Source organism: Anas platyrhynchos, chromosome 2 (genome assembly GCF_047663525.1).
Source record: "Anas platyrhynchos isolate ZD024472 breed Pekin duck chromosome 2, IASCAAS_PekinDuck_T2T, whole genome shotgun sequence".
NCBI classification, from domain to species: Eukaryota; Metazoa; Chordata; class Aves; order Anseriformes; family Anatidae; genus Anas; species Anas platyrhynchos.
Genome location: NC_092588.1, coordinates 139,430,135 through 139,455,299, shown reverse-complemented (window position 1 = coordinate 139,455,299; position 25,165 = coordinate 139,430,135). Strand labels below are relative to the sequence as shown.

Here is a 25,165-nt window from a genome sequence, read left to right as displayed (position 1 = left end):
GAAGTAAACACTCTGAAGACAAAATCAGATTATGTGAAAATGTCTCAACTACTACAAAGTAATGTTTTCATTTTTGTAGAATACTGTTATTGTGCCACTGGGGATTAAATACTTTATTTGTCCATTAAAACAGACCAGTTGTGATTAGAATAAAGGGCTCATTTGAGAAAGGGGGAGAAGAGAGGTAAAAACTAGGCGATGAGATAGACTATAGCTTTTCTAAGCAGAATAAGCAAAATCTGAATCAATTATAACCCTGCAAAATAAATTCTTTTCTAAAAAATAAAAAGAAAAGGCAACTCTTTCACAATTATCAGTCAAACAAACAAAATGATTTAATTTCTGTATTTGGGGCCAGATTAGCATTTAGATACACAACTACAAAGATAACATTAAATAATTATCTATCAATAAAGAGTCCTTGAAATTCTTATCTCTACAGCTTCATTAGCTAGATGGTACATATTCAAAACTGTTTAATGAAGATGTATTTCTAATTTATAACATGACTGTTTAATTACAGGGCAGTAAATGTAATTACATTTTCTGTTTAAGGATAGAGCTTTCTTAGGCCATTAATAAAAGGCACTAATAAAAGCATTAATAAATAATCTCAGGCATTAATAAAAGCACTCTCTTTATACTCTTTTGTATAGTACACATACAGTGCAACTACTCCGAATTTTGGTATATTACATAGAAAGTGTTTATATAAAATAAACGGAATAGCAAGCACTATAATGAGTTTATTATATGTAAGTATTAGTATGTTTTATATGTGAATATATCTTAATCTTGTCTAATTGGTATGAGAGTTAAAATATTGCATTATTGGTCTGGGAAGAAACATTTTTATACTATTCTCAGTGTGGTTCATTTTGGTGGTGGTGGTGGTTTTTTGTTTGTTTGTTGGTTGGTTGTTGTTGTTTGGTTTTTGTTTGTTTGTTTTCCCAGCACTAATACAGTCTTTGAAGCCTCACCTTTCCATTTCAGTGGGTTACAAAGACACATTTCCCAGATTGTTTCCCTATATTTCCAGAGCTCTGTGGTCTTTATTTAAAATAAATAAATAAATAAATAAAAATTAAAATAGAGAAGGTACATGTAAAAAGTGAAAAGAAAATTTTGGAAATAAGACCTTTGTATGTACAAAAATTCTCGCATTATCGCTCAAATTATGATTATTTGCATGTGCAACCACAGTATATGATTGCCAGCACTAGCCCACTAGCTACTTGGCTACACATCTACAAAAGGGAACTCAGGACAAACAGAAGCCACGTTTTGTGAAATAAGAATGACCATAGTGTTTGAGTTCCATCGAGTCTGGCAGTCAAAAAGCACACCCAAGAAACAGTAAGAACAAGATAAACATGTTTTGCGTGTATTCCAAATACTCTTCTGACTATATGGGAGAAATGAACACAAATGGCTCTCAAACCTAACTATCAGAGAAAACCAGCACAGCCATCAAGCTGGGTTCATTCAAGTAGTAAGCTAATAATCACCTGCAAAGCACCATTGCTCTGCAGACTGTCACTGAGGACATTCACCGAGATAACTTTCTTAAACACTGTGGATTCGCACTGAGGTTACAACATGCATTACCAGCTAAGAAAAGCTATTTTCAGTAACATCAGAAACGACAACAACCCTATATACCAACCCTGTTACCCAATCCAGTAAATGCTGAACTTTTCTAGAGTTCTATCCACAGTTATCTTTTCCACCTGGTCTACTGATAGCTCTTCATAATAGGATTTTGGAGCTCACCTTCTACCTTCTACTGAACCCAATTAGTTACAAGCTGCTGAAGTCAGGTTCACATCCTTAGTATTCATGTTATATATCTAAGCAACAATGGAGAATTCATGTAAAATTATACAGCACCAAAAGCACTTGAGAAGTAGTAAATGTACAAAATCTCATATATTTATATATATATCTATTATCAACTCTCAGTCTCTTTAAATGGTTTATTTATTTTGCTTAAGCAGCTACTGCAAATTCGTTCTGTTTCCCTGCTGACATATTGAGCTATTTGGAGGAATGTATACAGCTAACTAGTTCAACCACATTGCATTAAAAGCACAGAAAAAAAACATCACCCCTTGTCACCAATAAAAATTCTTTCCAGAGACTGTATTTTTTCAATCAAAGTACCTCAGATTAAGATAAGATCAACAGGGATTTGGGTTATCATAGGACCGTGATGGAGCCTTGAATCAGCCAAAGCTTTGCAATCTGACCAGGCTTTATTTTGCTAAACCAAGTTCCTCAGAGAAGGCCAAAGGCACTTTTTATTTCCAGAGCCAGGTTTTATTTAACAGGAACTAGAACAAAAGTATCTCAAGTAGTCAAAGACCAGAATTCATTGTGTATGCAAAATAGAAAAAGAAAAAGAAGGATATGCCAACAAAATCTTGCTCTCTGTGTCACTGAAGAGTAACATTATCTTCTGCACTCTCACACTCTCCTCTCTTCAGGATTCTCCTTGCTGTCCCACAGGCTTCCTGCCTTTTTTTTTTTTTTTTCTCCTGATCTAGCCTGCAGTCTGGAGTAGCAGTTGCTGTGGAGAATAAATCTCCATACAATTCTGTCATCCTTTTCATCCTTTTTTTTTTTTTTTTTTTTTTAACTCCAGAAAAACTGCAGTACTTTTACATTTCTGCATTCAAGATACGTTTTTGTTCATTTTTTTCTTTTCATAATGCTGATGTGGGGGTTTCAAATATACAGAGATTTATTTCAGGAAAAGCTAACTCCTCTGTTATTATATGTATGCTTAATTCCTTCAAAACATTATAAAGTTTTGATTGGTACTATATTTGGTTTACATGGCAAAGTTTTGGAAGCAGGAGGGGCTTCAGGAGTGGCTTCTGTAAGAACAGCTGACAGGACTGCCCCATGATAAGGACTAGTTTTAACCGGCTTCAAAAGGGAACCGCTTCTCACTAAAGCTGAGCTAGTGAGTGATGTTAGTTGTGCCTCCATGAGAACAGATTTAAGAGAGGGAAAAAAACTGCTGCATAGCACCAGCTAGGAGAGCAAAGAGTGAGAGCCAGCCCTGCAGACCCCAAGGTGAGTGTAGCAGGAGGGCAGGAGGTGCTCCAGGGATGGAGCAGTTCCCCTGCAGCCTATGGAGAGGCCCCTGGTGGAGCAGGCTGTCCCCCTGCAGCCCATGCGTCCCACATGGAGCAGATCTCCACACTGCAACACCCCCGTGGAGGAGTCCCTGGTGGCGCAGGTGGATGTGGCCTGAAGGAGGCTGCGGCCCATGGAGAGCCCCCACAGGAGCAGGCTCATGGGGGACCGGTGCTGGAGCAGTTTGCTCCTCGGGGATGGGTGGACCCTGTGGTACGGAGCCATGTGGGAGCAATTCTTGAAGAGCTGCTGCCTGTGGGAAGCCCCTGCAGGATCAGTTCAGGAAGGAGAGCATCCTGTGGGAGGTACCCCTCGTGGAGCAGGGGCAGAGAGTGACAAAGCATTACAGAGCGAATGCAATCCCCTGTGCTACTTGGGGAAAAGAGGTAGAAGAGGGTGGAAGGAGAAAGGAGGGTGTTTTTTGGTTGCTTTTAATTTCTCCCTGCTCTAGCCTGTTAGTAGTAGGCAATAAACTATATTAATCTATGTAGGGTTTGTTTTGCCCACGATGGTAATTGATGAGTGATCTCCCTGTATGTATCTCAGTCCTTGAGCCCTTTCTCACTGTATTTTTTCACACAGTTCCTTTTGGAAGGGGGATTGAGAGCATGACTGTTCAACTGCCCAATAGGGTAAAACCACCATGGGTTTCCCAATCTCTGGTTATCCATTACATGTTATCTGCAACCTCCCCCATGTTTTCATTCCTCTTTCTCTCTGTGTACCAGGAAGTTTTGAAACAGCCATCTTGACAAAATTCCAAGCATCTGGCAGAGGCCATTCTCTATGCTATACTACTGGACATTGTTTTGGAAATCTGTATGTAATTAACAATGTTTTCTGGGAGTTAAATCAAAGTATTCATATATGAAAGTCATCATGTATGAAATGCCTGTATTTTCTGAGTATGCTATTTATAACATTTTGTCAATCAGCAATGGATACATCTCTCATGAAAGATACAGGCTCTTCAATAACTGAAATTTTGTCAGTAGGCTTATTAATGTGAGTTACCTGGAGACTAAGAGACAAACCTCAATGTCTGGTCATGACTAAGACAGATAGACTGATAAGACAGTCACTTTTTTAGTAATTTGGCAAACTCTTTGGCAAGATCCACTAAAATACATGAAGGACAAAACTGTGATAAAGAACAACATTGTTTTCTTTGCACTTTAAAAGTCTCCTGTAATTTCCCAGTGGGAAACAGACTGATACGTTGTGTAAATGAAAACTGTCAGATATCTCAAGACACTTTCTAATGACTCTTACATTCCACAACAGAAGCGTTTGTTTGTTTTTTTTCAACATAGAACATTTCCAGAAAAAAATACAAGCATATATTTAATGCTTTATAACAGAAATACAGTACAAGTTCAGGTACCAACAAGAATATGGCCTGTTATAAATCTCATCTGAGGGACACAATACCTGCTGTATATAATATATCAATTTTCATAAAAATACATGTTGTTAAATGTGAAGCATAAGACAAAGAAAGGCGTCAGGGAAACAGGCTGTCCCATGTAAAGATGGATGAAAGTTACAGAAAATTCTACTGAATAAGTAACATTCTTCTCAAAATACTCTTTCATTCAGCAACTATAAATAAATGTATGCTAGGTATGGAGACGTTTAAAAATACATTTCTACTGAGTGTCATTTCAGTCCATATGGGGAAAAAAAAAATAAAATACTATTTCAACAGTTCCTTTCCCCAGTCTGAACTGCAGATCAATCCCCATGAAACTTACTGGCATAAGGGAATGTCATCTTTGATGATGCAGGTTCCTCCATTTTTGCAGTATTCTTCAGGACAAACTACAAAAATAAAAGTAAAAATTTCAATGGAATTTCCCATCTCACCCGAGCATCACCCTCATTATTATATTTATCATTCATTATTATATTTATCAGTCATTTATCATTTCATATCATGAAAAAAAAAAAAGAATCCATTCTATTTACACAGTGTTTACAGTAACTGGTAAAATACAAATATTTTTTCCAGTTAGATAAATGACTGTCCAATACTACAACAATGTGTAATCACAGCACAACAGTATATATTCTTCTATGGTTTAATATTATATTTATGCATAATAAAAGCAAATGTAATACATTAAGTCTAATTCTTTGATTTTTGGGTATATGCCACATAAAATCATTTGCTGAGACAAATAAATATAGTTTTATTCATTGTGGACACCTACAGTTTTAAGAAATGTTGGAAAGCCAATTACTTAAAAGATATGTTGTCTGAAAAAAAAATAGTGGAAGGTTTTTAATTTACTGTCATGAAAGTCTATGAATTTATGTTCTGTATTCTTCTACATTGAGCTAATTTCTGAATACATTCCTTTTCACTGACAATATTCTATATCAATCATATTTAACAAGTACATATTCTCTCTGCAATGTAAACTTGTTACATTTTGCTGTTAAAACATGATGTTTTCTCTCATATTCAAGAACAACCCCCCACAACTCCACATATATAGCAAAGACATAACAAACTTCTGGGCAAGTTGTTTTACCAATAAGTCAGAAATGCTGATTTTACCTAGGTGGGTTATTCAAATGGCAAAATCAAGAGTGCCTTAAGAGTGTGCATATTACAGAGACCTTTTATTTTATTTTATTTTATTTTATTTTTTTAAACAATGTGTTTATAGCTAAAGAAAAGCCCCTTGTGCACATGCTAACTAAGCATGTTATTTTCTGTGTTTTTCTCACTATTACTGTTTGACATGCTCATCAGGCAAGTTCATGCCTGATGAAAACTGGTTAACAGAGGGAATTCAGTCTAGTTTGTGGGCTGCCTCTGGTTTCATTAATAAACTACTGTATTTTTGTGTTGCTAATGACATTTTTATGGAAAACTAAGTACCTGAACAGCTGGACTCATCAAGACTGAAATCAATGCAGTCCGCAATGCCATCACAACGCTGGGAGACTGCTATGCATCGATTAGTTGACGCGCATAACACAGAACCATTGAAACAATCTGTAAGGGCTGGAAGGAAAAGTAACATGGCAGTTATTGTCAGCTATATTCCCTTTTCTTATTGTTAAAAAGCTATCAGAAAACTTTATTTGTACTATAGTTTATAATCTTGGGTCCACATGACCTTTAAAAGCTTTCGTCTTTAAAGTCATACAGCTTTATTATTGAGTAGCTAAATAGGTAAACAAACACAGAATACAGATGCTGTTTTTTCCCATGTTGTATTTGTGAAGGAGAGGGGGCATATTTATTTAAAACATTGAAAGAATAAGATGCAAAATGCCAATGAAAACCCATAAGAAACTATCACACAACATAGTCAACTCCCAGGCATAATGTAGTTTTAAAATTATGAAGTTAATTTTTAAGCACAAAACAAAAAATTGACTTCGTATAGTTTCCTCCTAATACAAGAAACAAAATACTGAGATATATTTAATGTATAAAAAGCAGAAAAATGTTATATTAAAAAACTGGAACTTGCACACCTTTATTTTCTTGGGCACTCAGTTGTCTTTTCTAAATTTTTGCAGAATTCTTATGAAGGGAAAATCTTGATGGGAATCACGTAAGCCTCTGGGTACTGATTTATTACTGACTCACTGGTATACAGGAAATACCCAATAGTCCTGAATCGTCCTGTAGAGGATAGCATTGTTTTGTCATTTTATCTAACACAATATTCTCTTATGCTTTCTTGAAGTATTATTTTTAAATGCTTTCGTTTAGGTGATATGAACTGAAATCTTCCACTGTAAAACTAATCCAAATCAGAAAGAATTCTGACTCCATTAAAGTTAGATATATTCACATTAATTTTGGTTAGGAGAGAAAGAATCTAGAAATATTAACAATACCCCAGTACCAAATCTAAATTTCATACTACTTTCCTACTCCTGGGTTCTAGAGCCACTTTATACAGCAATGAGCAATCCAGCTTGAACAGCCAGGCACTTGTGCTATAGGATATATCTGTTCCACCCTTCGGTATAATCTAAATCACTGGCCTATGTACACTACAAGAATAAGCTACACTTAAAATGCTGCAGTTGGAGTTTAGACTGCAACAGTGGAGTTAAATCCTTCCTATTCTTGCCAGTTTTGATATTCTTACAGAATTATGAAATTGCTCATCTGATTAAGGGTTTGTGGGATCAAACCTTTTAATTATGTGTACTGACCATTTCATAGAATCATAGAATCAATTCAAGATCATCTGCTCCAAACATCACCCTACCTTCAATGTCACCAAATAAACCATGTCCCTAAGCACCAGGTCAAAGAAAAATCTGTAGAAGACTATTAAATTTTGTTTCAAATTTTAATTAATCTTTTAAGAACTTAAAAGTTTTGGCTGATTTTTAAACAATCACAACAATGTTCTACAACTGGAGAAGTCATAATAGAGAAGAGGGAATTTGCTGCTGGTGACAGCAGGATAAAAAAACAAACACTATTATTTCCTTTTCTAGCACACGTCCAAATGAAAGCTCTCTTTTACAATGCCAAATACATCCCTTGCTTAGTGAAGTCCACACTGTCACTTACTCATGGATATGACATTTTTCCAGTCCCTTCTGTTATGCGTGTAGATTCTGTTGTGTAACTATTCCCTTGCTCTGTCTGCTCTCTGTTCCCTATTCCCTCACCCTTGTCTGCTCTCTGTTCCCTATTCCCTCACTCTTGTCTGCTCTCTATTCCCTTGACCACACAGTCTCGCCAAATAGGTCTTGGCAGACAGAAAAAAAACAATAGATTACAGCATCACTCCACTTATGTGGTGCTTTCCATGATCCACACTTGTAGCATATCCTACCATCTATCTCAGGATCTTGTCAGCTTTCCAGAATGTAACTGGCAGTCCCATGCCCTCTGCTGCACTTTCCTAACCAAATAATAATTTCATATTTACTTTGTATGCAATCAGATCCAAATCCTTGACAATCTTTGCAATTTGGGGGATGATGTCCCAATGGCATTTGAACTAGTTTTGTAAGTGTTCATTTGCACAAAAATACCCAGCCAGTAAATATAATTGCATGCTCAGACTAGAGCTTCAACAGAAACAAAGTTGGAAATTTGACATAAAGCATGTTTGTAAACTCAACAATTCTTTTTATGTGCTTTGTATGTGCTTTAGATACATGCCTGCACACGTATTTTGAGGAGACCACAAACGTGGATATAAAGTACTGTTTCTGTTTTGTCATGTATATTATGACTTACACAGAGATTCAGTTCCTGAGCTTTTACTTGCATTGAGGGTTGTGGTAAGAAGAGCAAGTGTCATTCTTTTTGACTCTTTTTTAATTCCCCTAGGCCTGGGCTGGCTGCTCTACTCATACTTGAAGTAGAAGATAGAAGAAATACTAATTATTTTTGGTCCATTTATAGCTGTTGATCATCAAGGTGGTCTTGATGTATCCCTTAAGCCTGAACAAGCTTATTGCATTGAGATTTTTATACCACTTACAGAGGGAGCCTTCATAGCAATGGATCTGACTGCGCAATGCTTTGTACAGATCCAGCATTTAAGAGAAAAAGGATTATAACACTAAATTATTGGTGCAGAGGTAAGTAATGTTAAGAACACATTTTAAAGATGTTATTTCTCTCATTGCATTAAAACTAAAATTAATATTGATTACTGTTAAAACAGTTGCAAGTAGCCTCAAATTTCTCCTACTAATTATTCTTTACTTTTGTGAAAGGCCTTCAAGTGCTTTTGGGATAAAGATATTAAAGACATTAATAACAGTGAAGATATTAAAGTGAAAATATATTTTCACCTATACATCATTTCTCCAGTCTAAATTAAAACTCTCAAAAGGATAAAAATCTCACAGTCCACTTATCATAGAATGGTTTGGGTTGGAAGGGAGCTCAAAGATCATCTAGTTCCAAACCCCCCTGCCATAGGAAGGGACAACTTCCACTATACCAGGTTGCCCAGGGCCTTGTCCAAACTGGCTTTGAACACCTCCAGGAGTGAGGCACCTACAGCTTCTCTGGGCAGCCTGTACCAGTGCCTCACCACACTCTTAAGAATTCTCTCCCAACCTCTAATTTAAATCTCTCCCACTTTTATTTTAATACCATTCCCCCTTGTCCTGCCATTATCTGACTGAGCACAAAGTTGCTTCTATTTTTTTATAAGCCCCACTCTAAGCACTGAAAAGCTGCAATAAGGTCACCCTGGAGCCTTCTCTTCTTTAGGCAGAACAGCCTCAGCTCTCAGCCTTTCTTTCATAGAAAAGATGCTCCAGCCCTCTGATCATCTTTGTGGTGCTCCTAAGGACCCACTCTAAAGATCAACATCCTTCTTGTGCTGGAGGACCAAGCCTGGACACAGTACTCCAAGTGAGGCCTCACAAGGGCAAAGTAGAGGGGGACAATCACCTCCCTTGACCTGCTGGCCATGCCTCTGTTGATGCAACCCAGGATGCAGATGGTCCTCTGGGCTGCAAGCGCAGACTTATGGCCCATGTCAAGCTTTTCTTCTACCAGAACCCCCAAGTCTTTCTCTACAGGGCTGCTCAGAATGAGTTCTCCACCCAGTCTGTGTTTTTGTCTGGGATTTCCCCGGCCCAGGTACAGCACCTTGAACTTAGATCAACCATAGTTGCACTTGTTGAACTTTGTTAGGTTCACATGGTCCCACTTTTCAAGCTTCTCTAGGTCCCTTTAGATAGGATCCCTTCGTTCTTTCATATCAACTGCACTGCTCAACTTGGTGTCATCTGCAAACTTGCTGGGGATGCGCTCGATCCCGTTGTCTATGTCATTGATAGAGATATTAAACAGTACCAGTCCCAAGACAGACCCCTGAGGGACCCCTCTCATCACTGGCCTCCACCTGGATATAGAACCATTGACCACTGCTCTCTAGCTGCAGCTTCAAGCCAATTCCTTATCCACTGGATTGTTCACATTTCAAATTCATCTTTCTCCAATTTGGAGATCAGGATGTCATGTGGGAATGTATCAAAGGCTTTGCAGAAGTCCATGTATGTAACATCAGTTGGTCAACCCTTGTCAACTCATGAAATTGCTCCATCATAGAAAGCCACCAGATTAGTGGCTTACTAAAGGCAGAATTTTCCCTTGATTAAGCCTTGCTGGCTGTCACGTATCACCTCTGTACTGCATTTGCCTTGACATTGCTTCCAGAAGGATCTGTTCCATGATCTTGCCAGGCACAGAGGTGAGGCTCACTAATGTGTAGTTCTCTGGGTCCTTCTTTCTATCCTTTTTAAAAATGGGAGTGGTTTCCCTTTTTTTTTCTTTTCTTTTTTTTTTTTTTTTTCCAGTCACCAGGGACTTCACCTGACTTCCAGGACTTTTCAAATATGACAGAGAGTGGCTTGGCAGCTACATCAGCCAGTTCCCTCAGGACCTTGGGACGCATGTTATTGGGCCCTGTCCAGTTTAGTGAGGTGGTCTCAAACCTGTTCTTTGCTTACAGTGGGAGGGACTTGGCTCCCCCAGCCATGATGACCTGTAGATGACTACAGGTTCAGGGAAATTAGAGACATGGAAAGGCTGGCTGGCAGTGAAATCTGAGGCAAATAAGTTATTGAGTACCTCAGCCTTCTCCATGTCTGTTACCAGTTCTCCCTTCTCATCTATCAGAGGGGGTACACTCTCCTTTGCCTTTCTTTTCTGGCCAATGTACCTACAGAATCCCTTCTTGTTATGTTTTGCATTCCTTGCCAAGGTCAGTTCCATCTGTGCCTTGGCTTTCCTGATCCCATCCCTGCACATCTGGACGGCATCCCTGTACTGTTCCCAGGCCACATGTCCCTGCTTCCACTGCCTATGCAGTTCCTTATTGTGCCTCAGTTTTCCCAGTAGGTTCCTGCACAACCATCCCAGTTTTCTTCTCACTTTCTTACACAGGGGGACTGAGAATTCTTGTGTTCCAAGAAAAATAACCTTAAAAAGTTGCCAGCTCTGTTTAGCTCCTTTGTTCCTAAAAACAGTGTTCCAGGAGATCTCATCCACTAGGTTTTTAAATAGCTTGAAGTTCACTCTTCAGAAGTTCAGGGTCATTTGTTCTTCACCATGCCCTTATTCCTTGAGATCACAAACTCAACCAGGGAGCACTCACTACAGCCCAGACTGCCTCCAATCTTAACTTCTCTAATGAGCTCTTCTGCATTGGTACACACCAGGTCCAGTTAACTCTTATTTTCTGGCTGGTCTATTATATACCACTTGAAGGTATATAATTTTTAATATTTACGAGGTAATTAAAATTTAACAGAACTGCAACAAATATGTTTTAGAGCACTTTGGAGTACTACAGAGAACTGAGAAATCATTGTTTATTCCTTGCTATTAGCACATGGGTTAGATGTTATTGCATCCTGTGGAAAATACACACGTTAATATACGTGTATTTATTTTATACTCTTACCATTATGATCAACCAATTTAAAAAATAGATTAAATAGGTGAGATAAAGTGCTCTTCACCATAGTTGTCAGTGAGAAGAGGGATGGCCAAGCAGAACATCTATAACTGGAAAATAACTCCAAGATTTTTTTGTTAAAAGCAGCTAGTAACAAAGTCTACCATGTTAGTAAGTATAATACAGTATTAGTACTGTACAACTTAACTGCTGAGTAAATGCTACAGGAAATTCTGCCTGCATAAATCTCTAAATCATGCAGAAAAGCATTCCTGTGGTAGAAATGGTGGTTGTAGTAGAGATCTGACTAAAGCATTTTTGTTTGTTTTCCTTTGTGCTGGCCTACTTTTGCACTTTATACTTAATTTTGGCAGGACATGGAAGATAAATCTCTCTGATGAATTCCTGGAATCAGAAGTAAGAACATTTTTGAACATTTATTGTTACACTTAAATGAATGAAATTGTTAAGAGACATGGCATACACATAATGGAAGATGTCAGTAATTCCCAAATTTAAAATTACTAAAATTATCAGGAAGACATGATCTTCACCAAGAAAATAAAAACCCACAGCCTGCTGCTGAAATCCTACTCTGTGTTCATAACTGCTTAAGAAAAAGAATAAATCAATTTCAGGTCTCTCCAAAATCTGAAAAGAAACCTCACAGTCTATTATTACAGTACATGTAGACTAGAGTTACTAGCACAGCACTCAATGATTTTATAGATTATGCAAATATTTCAATACATGTATAACAAATTCTTTTTAGTATATTTCCTTTTCCTCTCACTCATTTTCCCCATTGACAAACTTACATGGCATTTCACAAGTTAAAAGTAGAGAGCTAGAGATGAAATGATGTGCTTTCATAGCATATACATTTCGGTGAGAGAACTGAGTGCATGACAGGAATCATCTTTTCACTGATTCCATTCCAAACCACCACTAACCACTTACTTTTTGCTTTGCCCTGCAACCAATACCTCCATAGAAAAACACAAGTTGCTGCTTTTGTATTCCCATCTCATATTGTCAAAACTTACACGTTTGTATCCTCAAAACTGAACATTGGAGTAGCAATGTGATTACAGATGTGACAGAGTTCCCACCTCACATACAGTTCCAAGGTTTATAATAACTGCAGAGAATTTTTGTTCCTTGAATAGACCAGCAGTTCATTTCCCCTCTTTGTCTGGGCATTGCTTAGAAGTCAAAGGCAATGAAATGATATCTCAGTTGTTTGGAAGCACACATTAGCTACTCTGGTCTGGCATTGGGATGTATGTGTAATGGAATAGAGCAGAGAGGTCTCTACTAGAGGAGGGGCTGAGGAGGAAACAAGACAGAACGAAGATAAATTAAAAGGTGTGTATTTGATCTTTAGGGCAATTAGAATTTTCACATGCTTTTGGGGCACACAGACTTTAAAGCCTCTTAGAAAGTCATATTTTTCACCAACAAAACCATGTATACAGATAGGCTGCAAAGTCCATGCTATGTATACAGAGGCATTTTTAAAAGAAATTGCTTGTGTACTGTATATTCCTTAGTTTTGATCTAAATGATTAAAAGAACTGTAATTCCTAGCTTACTGGAAACTGATATTTTACTATTTATTTATTTTTAGCTCTAATCAGGTGAAAAATAAAAAATTAAAAAAAAAAAAGTGCAGAATTAAAAGTCCTATGTGTAAAAAACTATGTAGCTAATTATTTTGGCTTTCCTGTAATGAAACATCTAGTCAAGCACTGATACAGGCTTCCTATAGAGGTGGTGGATGCCCCACGTTTATCGGTGTTCAAAACATTTAGACAATGCCCTCAGTAATGTACTTTAACTTTTGGTTAGCCCTGAAGAGGTTACGTAGTTGGACTAGATGGTCTTTGAAGGTCTCTTCTAACTGAATTATTCAATTTGGCTTCAGTTCATCTGCCAAAAATGAAACATTCTGAAATGGGCAGATGCTCACTTTTGTGTCTATCTGAAACTTCATGGTGTCTCTTTATAGATACAGTTCAAAGCCTGTTACTCTTGTTTTATTGTAGGCCATTCTCCTTGGTCAGGGCACAGATTGCTGCTACTAGATGAACAGACTTGCTTTTGAAATCCTTGAAAGAACAGGAGTTCTGTGAACGGTACTGAATTGCAGAAATCTCTCTGTCATATTGTAAAGACATGAGGCAATGAAAATGCAACTCACCGATCTATGGAAAACAGTGGAAATGTTTTCAATTATTAAGAGAAATACAATGCAAACATTTTCAAGCATTTGTCAAAGTTGATAGCCAGGGAGTAAGAAACCATAAACAAAATTGTTTGCAAATGTAGAGTGACTCTCCAAGTAACACATTATATGCAATATAAACAATGTTTTTTCTTGACTAGGGAATAACGAATTCTACACTACATTATGTTGCTTTTTTTTCATGTCACTGTTTTAGGAAAGAAAGTTAGCATGGTAGCACAGCTATAGCTGTAACAATAAAACTAACTTACAGCAGCCAACTTCATCTTCGTTAAGGGGGCAATCAGGCACACCATCACATATCAGGAGGGCTGGAATGCAGCCTTTCGAAGGACACAGGAACTCCATTTGTTTGCAGGAGTTTGGAGACACAGTGGAAGGGGTCCTTGTGGGACAGTACATTTCATCACTTCCATCCACACAATCTTCAACACCGTTACATTTTGCATCAAGGGATAAACACTGCTGCACATATGCACATGTGAACTGGTTACTGCTGCAAGCTGGAGGTCGTGGTTCAGCTGGTCCTGCAAGGAAAAAAAAAAAAAAAAGCCGAGAAAGGAATATTTATTGGTTATCTTCTTTCAGTAATCACCTATACTGCTTCTGAGAGGCAGTATAGGCGCTGTTGGAAAGGCAGCTGATTTTGAATATAAAATCTTTAAAAAAGGTGAAATAACTTGTCCTAAAGGTCCTAAGCATAGAATGCTGTTAAAACACCCACGTTGTCACGTTGTACTAACTACATTGCTGCTGTTGCAGTATTTGGCTACTAAAGTTCAAATCCAGCATTTCTTCTGATCCCATTATTGCTTCTACCATGTTTGTATAGAAAGGTTAATACGAAAGTATTATGGAAACTTACCAGTATCAGGAAAAGGTTAAAAAATATTATTGAAACCCCTCAAGATCTTCCTCTATTTGTATATTGAATGGATAAAAAAATATTCAAAGATATTCATCATACATGGGTATGATCAACAAGAAACTTATTTCATACAAAGCTGTTATCCATAGTAATGTCTGAACCACCAGAAAAGTAAGAAACAAAGATTTTTTACTAATAATTTATTATCATTTGGATTCCGTAGCTTTGCTTGACTTGACAGGGAATTAAATCAAATAAATGACTAGGTAACATTTTCCAGAGCGCAACAAGACAAAAATTATTTTTAAATTTAAAAATTTAACTTATTCAGACAACTGACAAAGGAAGAAGTGTTCCATTTTTGCTTACTGGAAAAAATACTAGAAAACAAAACAAAACACAACTTTCTGCGATCATTTACACAAATTAATTGAAGACATTTAAGCTCCCCTTTCTTCCTACTAAAATTACTGCAACTGAATGTTACCAGTAGAAACATCAGAACTATTTGTGAAAGCTGAATTCTAAGAAACTGTTTATGCTGACCTTATGTTCTTCCCACTACCAGTGTCTCCCAGGGGAGAAATGTAACTTTTGTTGTTGTTGTTTTGTTTTTGATGTGCGGGGAAAGGAAAAACAATGTCTAGAATTTCATCATGTGCATTTAATCTTTTTCTAGGTCAATTTGTGACAGATGAGTAAAGAAACTATTAATATCAAAATATGAAAATCATAAGTAACAAGGGAAAGACAAATTTATGACACCACCTCTGAAAAAGATAGTATGATGCTGAAAGAGAGCAGATCAAATGCAAAAGTTCATGGGTGGGTCTTAGCTTGTCTTTTGAGAAAGTGCAAGCATTGCCCTCTGACCTCAGAAGTCAAATGCTACAGCTGCACGAAGATACGACACACTGTAAGGGGATACATGGATTTTTGCATTATTTTGCTATTTTTAATCCAATCAGCATAGGATTATGTACCAGGATGCAGATTTACAGTGGGAGAACTGTGGTGAAACATGCTCTGTTTCTAAAATAACTGCATCATGAATATCAATAGTATTTTGGCCAAAGATGAATTGATAATATATTCAGATAAACTGAATATATAATATTAGTTTACCATCTTGTCACTAGTAAAACAATTACAAGGAAGAAGAGCTCAAACTCTGCTGTATAACGGTGACCCTTACAAGCTTAGCAATCCTTTATCTTCATGTTGAGTCAGATAATCACAAATGAATAGTTTCATACAATATTCCTGATATCATTTTATACTAATAGTATAAATTCATGCTGCCAGAAAAGATGTATTTCATACATTGGTCATAATATGCACATAAAACAATAATGGATTTTGACACAGTAAAAATAATAACCTACTGATTTTTTTTTTTTGCTTGTTTAAATTCAGAATTAAATCATAAATCCCCTAAGGGCATGTACTTTTAAAAGGGATGAAAAAGATTACATTCATGATGCGTTCTATAAATGCGTTACTCAAAAAATTACTTTCACTTTTCACTTATGCTACTTCAAAAGAAATATGAAAGTTGTCTCTAGATAGTTAATTATAGAAATTTTAATAACACACTGAATTTATTTATAAATGAAGTTAATAATTATTATTATTTTTTTTTTAACTTTTAGTCCTATGTTTTAGCAAATCTTTTCAAAAAAAAAGAATTATTTTATAATCTTAGTTTGTATTTTCTCTTTAAAAAATAATGGAATTGTGATATTAGATAACTATGTTTTTATTTTGTTACCTCTGACCCTTTTCATCATAGTACCTAGGAAGTATTTAAGAAGTGAAAATGACTTAAGCTGCAGTCAGTTCCGCTAAGGGATGCACTTCTGCATAGTTGAGTTTTAATTTGCCTGGGCTTGTTCTGTTACAGTGGAAATTAACCCCACAAAACTTCTTATCAAATTGCAGATATACTGTTAATACATTTCCTATGGTCACTTATTGCAGGAACAATTGTATTTATAAAACATTTGTGAGTATTTTTAACACAATTTGTTTTCCTATAACTGTTATATTCATTACATGTTTGCTAGTAGGTTTTTACCTGATTTTTTTCTGCAATAAACTTTTAAATTTATTCTTAAATCAATAATGCTTGAATGTGTTGTTACAAATCTGGTCTTGTGTGCTAAACTATCTTCAGACTTTTGTAGCACTGATTTAGCCTTATAATCTCAATCATAAAAAGTACACATGCATGTAAATGACCCCTTACTAAATTCAGTAGTTAAGCAAATGCTTGAGTGCTTTATTAAATGGGGGATGATTATTTTTTTTCTGTCATGATTCCCTTTTGTTGTTAGAAAATAATGTACAGAAACAAATTCTTCCTGACTTGCACACCAATTACTTTAGTGTGCAGTATTCACCAAGAGCAGTGAAGATGTCTTTATACTGAATTAAGTTACATTAGGGGTAAGGTTACCAAGGGTCGTGTTAACTCTGTTTTATGTTTTCAGTACATTCATAAACATTCAAAGCAATATCCTGAAATCAGCAAAATCATTTTGGATCATAAATAAGACGGGAACATACCTCAAAGGCCACAAGAATATCACCTTGTTTACTAAGTCACATTACGTATCAGTTAGTTCTTGTCTACTTGGTTCACTATGAAAATTGCTCTGGACAACAGCCTATAAATTGTTATGATTGCTGTGATCTGCAAAAACTGTATGCCTTAGTTCAATCTAGTTTCCTTACATAAAGTAGGCAATATTTTTTCTTAATTATAAATTAACTGTGTCTGCTTTAAGGAAATTAAAATTTATAAAACATTAATTAGTATTTACCTAACAGTTAAAACTGACTAATTGGAAATATAAAAATCTAGAAAATCATTAACTAATTCCAATCTGAAAAGAAATTGTAAGCAACATATTGTTAATGCAAAACTAATTACTTGCATTTAAAGTTGCTATCTACGTAGCCATTTATATTAGGCTCATTGTTGCAGTATCTACTGTTGAAATGTTTCATTCTTAACAGTGGCAATATTCATTCTGTTTCCTTGCTACAGGGAAGATTTGAACTAAAATGTTAACACTCCAATATGGTTTGCAGGGAAAAATGAGCTTGCACTAATGACAGACTCATAATAAATATCTTTCACTGTCCTGAGTTGCACTCACCATGCTCAGCCTTAGAAGCTAACTTTCAATTTCAGCATATACTTGAGTACTATACCCAGTCTGTAGATATATATGACAATTATGTAAACAATAGAATCTTTTTTTTTTTTTTTTTCAGTACTAATTAGGCTATCCATCTGTGGGGCTCATGGGCCATTTCAGTAACTTAAAATCATATGATTCAACAGTTGCCTAACCCTGGCATGCCAGAAAAATATTTCTCTCACCTTTCACCAAGTGTGGAAAAGATGTTCCCAATCCACCACTCATCTCCTTAGTGTTGTGTGGCTCTAATTTTCAAACCACGTTCAGGAGTGGGAGAGATATTGTACAGGTTTCTTTTTTTTTAAAAAAAACAAAAAAAACAAAAAAACAACAAAAAAAAGCCACACAGTATCTATTTGAAGCTGTTTAAGGATTTGGAGATAAATCTACTGACAGTGGTGTGTTCTAAGGAACACAAGATAAAAGCTTAGCTTTCTGTATCCAAGCTGCATGATCACCGAAAACCAGGACTGGAGATACTCGGGAATACTTTCAGTATTATCACACAGATGAAAAGCAGACTAATCAAAAACAATTTCAGAGAAAGCAACCTCTGCTCTTTTGAACACTGTGTCTGGATTTAGATCTGCAAGAAAACAGCAGCAAATTGTTGAAGTTTCATTATAGCTAAGGAATCATGATATTTTAAGTAGCAAGCTCATAACATGTATTTATTTATTTTACTTTGCACTTTTTTTTTTACATTTATTTTTATGTTGTATATGGTAAATAATCAAAATTAAAGGGTTTTTAAAAGTTCATATACATTCTACTTGTACACCATAAAAAGACATTTTAATTATGAGTTTATTTGGGTCCCAAAATTCTTTGTGAAAATTACTCATGCAACTGTGTTTGGTGAGTATAACTTAAGGACCAAGAAATGCTACCCTACCAGCATTCTCACACATCAAAGAGAAATTGGGTAGCTGAGTGTGGTGGTTTCACACTGATGGCTGGCTAAACTCTACCACACTGCTCCCTCACTTCCCTTCCTCAGAGGAACTAGGGGAGAAAATACAATGAAAAAGCACTGAAGGGTTCAGATAAGGACAGAGAGATTGCTCGCCAGTTACCATTGCAGGCAAAACAGACTCGATTAACATAAGTTATTGTCTATTACTAAAAGACTAGACGAGCAAGAAATTAAAAGCAAACTAAAAACACATCATCCCCCCCCCCCCCCCCCCCAACTCCTTCCCCTGAGTGGCACAGAGCAAATGGGGAATGGGGGCTGCAGTCAGTCACTAACAATTTCTGCCACTCCTTCATGGTCACTCTCTGCCCCTGCTTCAATATGGGGTCCCTGCCACAACATGCCATCTTTCCTGAACTGATCTTGCAGGGGCTTCTCACAGGCAATAGCTCTTCAAGAACTGCTCCCACATGGCTCCATACCATGGCATCCATCCATCAAGAGCAAACTGCTCCAGCACAGGTCCCCCACTGGCGGCAACTCCCCCCAGACCCCCTGCTCCTGTGTGGGCTCCTCTCCACGGGCTGCAGCTCTGGCCCATGGCCTGCTCCTGAGGGGGCTCTCCATGGGCCGCAGCCTCCTCCAGGCCACATCCACCTGCTCCACCGGGGGCTCCTCCACCCATGGGGGGGCTGCAACGTGGAGATCTGCTCCATGTGGGACAGCCTGCTCAACCAGGGGCCTCTCCACAGGCCTCAGGGGAACTGCTGCTGCATGCCTGGAGCACCTCCTGCCCTCCTGCTGCACTCACCTGGGGGATGCAGGGCTGCTTCTCTCAGAAACATACAAACATACTTAAATTACATTAAACAAGACCTCCATGATATGCATTTATTTTCTGTCTTCCTTATTCAGATGCCAAGATTCCTGCAGAGTTCCTGCAGAGTCCTCCGTATATTCATATATCATCTATTAACAGTGAATTCTAATTAAGACTAGTAGACATTGGCATTAAAATCAACATCAGAAAGCATGAAATAATGTTACCACACACTATTATGCAGCATTAGCTCAGTTGTGTGAGAGCTTGCTCTAAAGTCCATTTAGGTAAATAGGCAGACATTGATTTTAATGGGTCTTGCATCAGACCCTTGAAAACTAACAACCTGTGTGATACATTTGCATAAGTAGTTTGCCTACTAAATCTAATAAAAACTGCAGACCTATTAACGGTAGCTAAAGGAGTCAAAAATAACCCCCTCCAACAGTTTCCATTAGACAAGAGTATAAATTAATTTCAGACCCAATCCAGTGCATTAATTAAGTTGAAGTAAGTGGCAGTCTTCACTTCAGTACACGCTGGATCAGGGCATGAAATCAGCCTATTCAAGGTGGCTGCAAGGAAGCAACCTTATTTAAAAAAAAATAAATGCACTGAACTCGTTCAAATACTTTTAGAAGCTGTCCATGAGTCTTTATCTATGTAAGTAAGGCTTCTGCAACAAAATAAAATGTACATGTATGTGGGGAATTGAGCATGGATAATTGAATATATAGTTCTCTTTCTCACTTGAGAATATAGAAGTATAGGGCAGGGTGCTGGAAAAGATCCCAAAAACTCTGTTACAAAGCCAAATTTAACAAATCCAGAACTTGTCCCAGTGACATCACAGTTTTATGTATTTGTGCAGAATGTATTTTAAAGGAACCTTATTTGCATAAGAGAAAACACATAAATAACATGCTGCTAGTAAAATCAAGCTATACAATTTCCACTCAGAGATCTACCACCATCTATGAACAGCCATAGCAGTATTTATCACATTTCTGCTAAGAGCAGTCCAGAAATTGCAAGCTATGCCTGTTATCATAATGTATTTATTAAGAGCAACAAAGAACTGGAGAAACTGTGAAGCTTTAGTTTCCAGCAAAGTGATAGGGGACAGGCTTAGAGTAGAGAAAAGAACAACTGGTTATCAGGATAATTTTCATTGATGGAGCCGTAACACAATGCTATGCTTTTTTTTTTTTTTCTCAGCCTAAATTCTAATGAAAAGCAGTTTGTACAGCTACAAATTTTTCATCACCTAATAAGAATCTCCTGAAGAAAAACTATGTTAAATTCTTCATAATTTGATAAATCTGAGCTTTATTCTAGATGACGAGAAAAGTAAGTCTTACTTAATGAACAATCTGAGAATTTTCTTCTCTCCAACACAGTCTCGTGAAAATAATTATTTCCAATAGCGTTTTTTAATGAACAAACTAAATGTAAAGCATCATCTCTCTGATCTGAGTCTTTTTTTTTTGTGCATGTGTGTGTAAATAAATGAGACTATTTTAAAACACTATTAATAAATCCAAAGACTTCAAAGACTTTTAATTTCTTAAAAAGCATCTAGCTTGACTCAGAAGATTTCAAGATTCTGGAAGTATAAGAATGCAGGGAGAAACTGGAGAATTTGGACAAATGTGTTTATTTATGCATGATACAACTGCATTCAGGACTTGCCACTAATTATGCTACTTTATGTTCTGTAACTGTCTCATCCTACAAATATTCCCTACTTCTCTTCCTATGAAATTTGCAAAAAAATTGTGGCTTCACTGCCAGCTAGGCCTGTGCACAGGAAGATACTGAAATAGACTGAAGAATATTTCTAAGTTGTTATTCTGCACCATATATTTTTTTTTCTCTTTAAAAATGCAGAAATGCCCTATCTCTACCAAGGGAAGAGGATCTAAACCACATTCTTATTATTTTCAGGGAGAGACTAGTTAACTAGAGAAACTATTCACAAATATCCCCAGTCCTCTATTACTTCTTCCTTGCTTCTCTCTTCCAGTCCTTTGACTCCCCCAGCTTTCCCTGAATCATCTCTTGCCCTTGAGGAAAGAAACTCCCTGAGCTCTCAATCTGAGAGAGATTTCTGCTTCACTACAGCATGAGCAGACAAGCTAACAGTGATTCCCCTGGCTCTGCAACTTAAAGAAATCAGAAATTAAGTCTTCTCTACAGAGTTTTTCGCCATGATCTAATGCTGTAGTACGAGCAGCTCGGAGAGTTAACCATTCCAGTGTCTCCTGCAATCAGGCTCTGGGAGTTTCAGAGGTGGATTATCAACTCCCTCTAAGCTTTTGTCAGATGAGCTCTGTTCTCCTGCAGAATTTTCTATTACTTCACATGCACACACACACAGAGTCTTCACTATGGCTTCTTGGGTTGATAGATACATGAATGAATTATGAATTCAGGTATGAATTATGCTATGAGACCTAGTGAAATGATATTTACTTAAAGGGCCCAAGAACATTTAAAGTTATCTGTCAATGCACACTTTTTCTAGGCTGATTATTAGACTAGTTTGGCCTATAATACTTTTGCTGGTCTGCCAGTTAAGTAGAAACATTATGTCAGTGTTGTATTTTGCTTCTTGTTTAAATTCAAGATTATTTATTTTTCTGACTCTGAAAAGCAAAATTTTGGAGATGCCCAAATGCTCCATTATTTTTTCACTGTCTTTTTAGTTGGCAGTTTTGTTTTAGCTTTAGATAGCATCATGCAATAGACAATAATTATGGAAGTAATTATCACATATTTTTGAAATATTTAGGCACAGTAGCTATAAGGTGTATAGAAAACCTCATAACAAAGATAAATAACTCTGCATTCAGAGGAGTACTTGAATAGCATGCATGCATAGAAACAGAAATTCAATTATCTCTCATCTCTTTCTCTGTATTGAAGGAGGAAAAAAAAAAGGCATAGGGTCTTGTGAATAAAATAGGCTTCAATAATTTGATTAAAGATTATGTCAATGTATATGAACACAGATCTTGTTGGAAAGCTTGGAAAACAATGTAAGTCTGTGGCAAGAAGAGCAGAGAAAGGTTTATAGATGATCTGGATTCAAAGAGTGTGCTCCATGAAACAGAAAAAAAAAAAAAAAAAAGAAAGAAAAATCCTCAGTATATGTTGGAGAGAAATGAATAAATAACTATTAGCCAAGATGTTACAGAACTAGAATTTTGCTTTGTGGTTTCTAATCTGAAATGACAAGGGACTCAATTTCTGAAGAATGACTACTCAATATTTTCTGAAAATTAGGTACCTTTAGGATAACACAGAACAATTAAAATTATAGTAGCTCAGAGCTAACTATTAGTATATATATACACAGAGCTACTATAAGTAGCTCAGGCAAAATATCAGGGGAACCAGCACATGCAGTTCCCCTTCTGTTATATTCTTCCCCAGACATCCATCTTAGACAGGTTATGGTACTAGCTGGACCTTTTTCATATGATGGCTGATCTGAAGTTCTGAACATATCTGTCCTAAATTTTAGGACTAAAATACAATTTCCTTTGTCAAAGCTCTTCATTGCAACATTATCTCACACGGAAAGTTAGAAAAGACAATCCATAGGAACAGATCCACCCACCTTTCATGATGATGGCTCAAAGAAAGTGCAGATTTAAGTTTCTAGAGTATATTAGGTTTTGGGGTAGTGAGAAGCTTTTTGGGCTTTTTTAATTAAAGTATTAGTTGACTTGGGTTTGCAGAGCCAAACCCAGTCTTGTAATTCACAGATTCTGATACGCTTTTCTTCACAACAAGTGAAAGCTTGCTCAAAGCAAGGATTACTTAAAACTTTTGTAGCAGGTCTAGTTTATATTTTTCTGCAAAGCAATGGGAAGATTTGGACACGTTATGGCATGCCAAAGCCATCTTTTCACCTAAGCAAAAGCAGTCAACAACCACTGATTTTACTGTACTTGAGCACCTACATGGCAGATCTCTGACCATTTTGTTGGTAACCCATGTGGTGAAGTCAAGAACCATGACAACATTAGATAAAAGAGTATTTCACACAACTCTGGGAAATAACACTTAGTTTTGTGCAATTCCACCATAATAGATGACACAGAAACAGCATGTTCTGTTTGCACTGACTGCTTTCTATTATTTGAGTTACCCCTTTATCTCCAATGTATCCTTCTATAATGCTATTTCCTGTTGTACACACGTCTTCCAGGTGAAAATGAAGCTGCAGTAGGGTACAGGAGGATAGTTGTAGCACTGGCAGTCCTTTCTCATATATTAAGCTAATAGGTTTAAAATAAATAAATAAACTTTTAACATTTTGTAGAGGAAGGAATGTATGAAAAAATAGAAGTAGAAAAGGGTCTACAATAAAATTATGATAAAAAGTAGTTCATGAAACAGAAAAGGTAAAATACTTTAGAGCATTGAGCAGGAACAAGAAGTTAACTATGAAAGAAGGCAGAACAAAAGCAAATGAAAAATACAGTGTTAAGCAAAAGTTGAAGAGAGGCAACAGAAACCTGTTAAGATTTATTTTTCTTCAACTTGTTAGTTATTTCACTAAATAATGTTGATACTGAACTGGTGACAAACACTGAAAGCTTGACTACTGGTGGAAAAGCAAATACCGTTTTCTCAAACACTCTGGAGGCTAGGGTGCTGGATGATGTTTGCACTTCTATTCATACCAGTGCACCCAAGTATTCATCCTAAAGTATCAACTGAGCATGTCTTTTTTGTTTTGTTTTGTTTTTTTTTTTTTTAATAAGTGAACACAATGTGCTTATTTAAAGCATTACCAGAATTTAGAACTGCAAGTATTAAGGCAGTACTAGAATTTCTAAGTATTTAGAAGTATAAGTTCACAAAGAGGCATTAGTAGAAGACTTCACTTCATGACAGGCCGCAGCAGCAGCCAGTGATGACTTAGTGAGACGTAGTGAGATTTATGTTCTACCTGCAGACAGTCTCCATAAACACAAATATTTTGCTTTGGTGACCTTTGGAAGAGATCACAAAAGCAAATGTTTGTCTTTGTTTATGACAAAATGATGAATTGTTATGAGGCATAAATATTTATAAACAATTAAAGTAGTTCTATATGCCTCTATTTTATTAAGAAAGCCTTAAGATCCTGCTTTTGGTGCATAGAGGTATGTGTAATTTATGAGTGTCTTGAGGGACCACTAGCACTTGAAATATTTGGGTTTGATGGGACTGGAAAGGATGGCCACCTCAGCAATTGTAAATATAGAGAAAGTTGTCTCCTTTCTTCTGAAGTTCTGTAGCTGTGTAATATCAATCTCCAAGGTAGCATCAGTCTGTTTAATTAAAAATAATTATCCGTAGAAACTGTGACAAGCCAAATGCACTATATATGAACGCTTGATAAACATGCTATTTCATGGATGGAAATTTGAATCAATATTGAGAGTGTAAAACATGCATGTATTTATTTATTAGGCTTAATGATTCCAGATTATCAGCCAGATGAATTCTTTAAAATAATTTATTACTTGTTCACTTCCTGA

General features: G+C 36.6%; 1 protein-coding gene across 1 annotated transcript in view; it reads right to left on the bottom strand.

Annotated features, from left to right (window-relative positions):
• The window catches only part of MALRD1 (MAM and LDL receptor class A domain containing 1), a 258,192-nt gene that overhangs the window by 41,283 nt on the left and 191,744 nt on the right, over positions 1-25,165 (bottom strand). The window contains exons 34-36 of the mRNA XM_038174819.2: positions 14,064-14,339; positions 6,035-6,160; positions 4,899-4,965 (exon numbers count right to left, since the gene is read on the bottom strand). Of these exons, the coding sequence (XP_038030747.2) occupies positions 4,899-4,965; positions 6,035-6,160; positions 14,064-14,339 (469 nt within the window). The remainder of the gene's footprint in view (positions 1-4,898; positions 4,966-6,034; positions 6,161-14,063; positions 14,340-25,165) is intronic.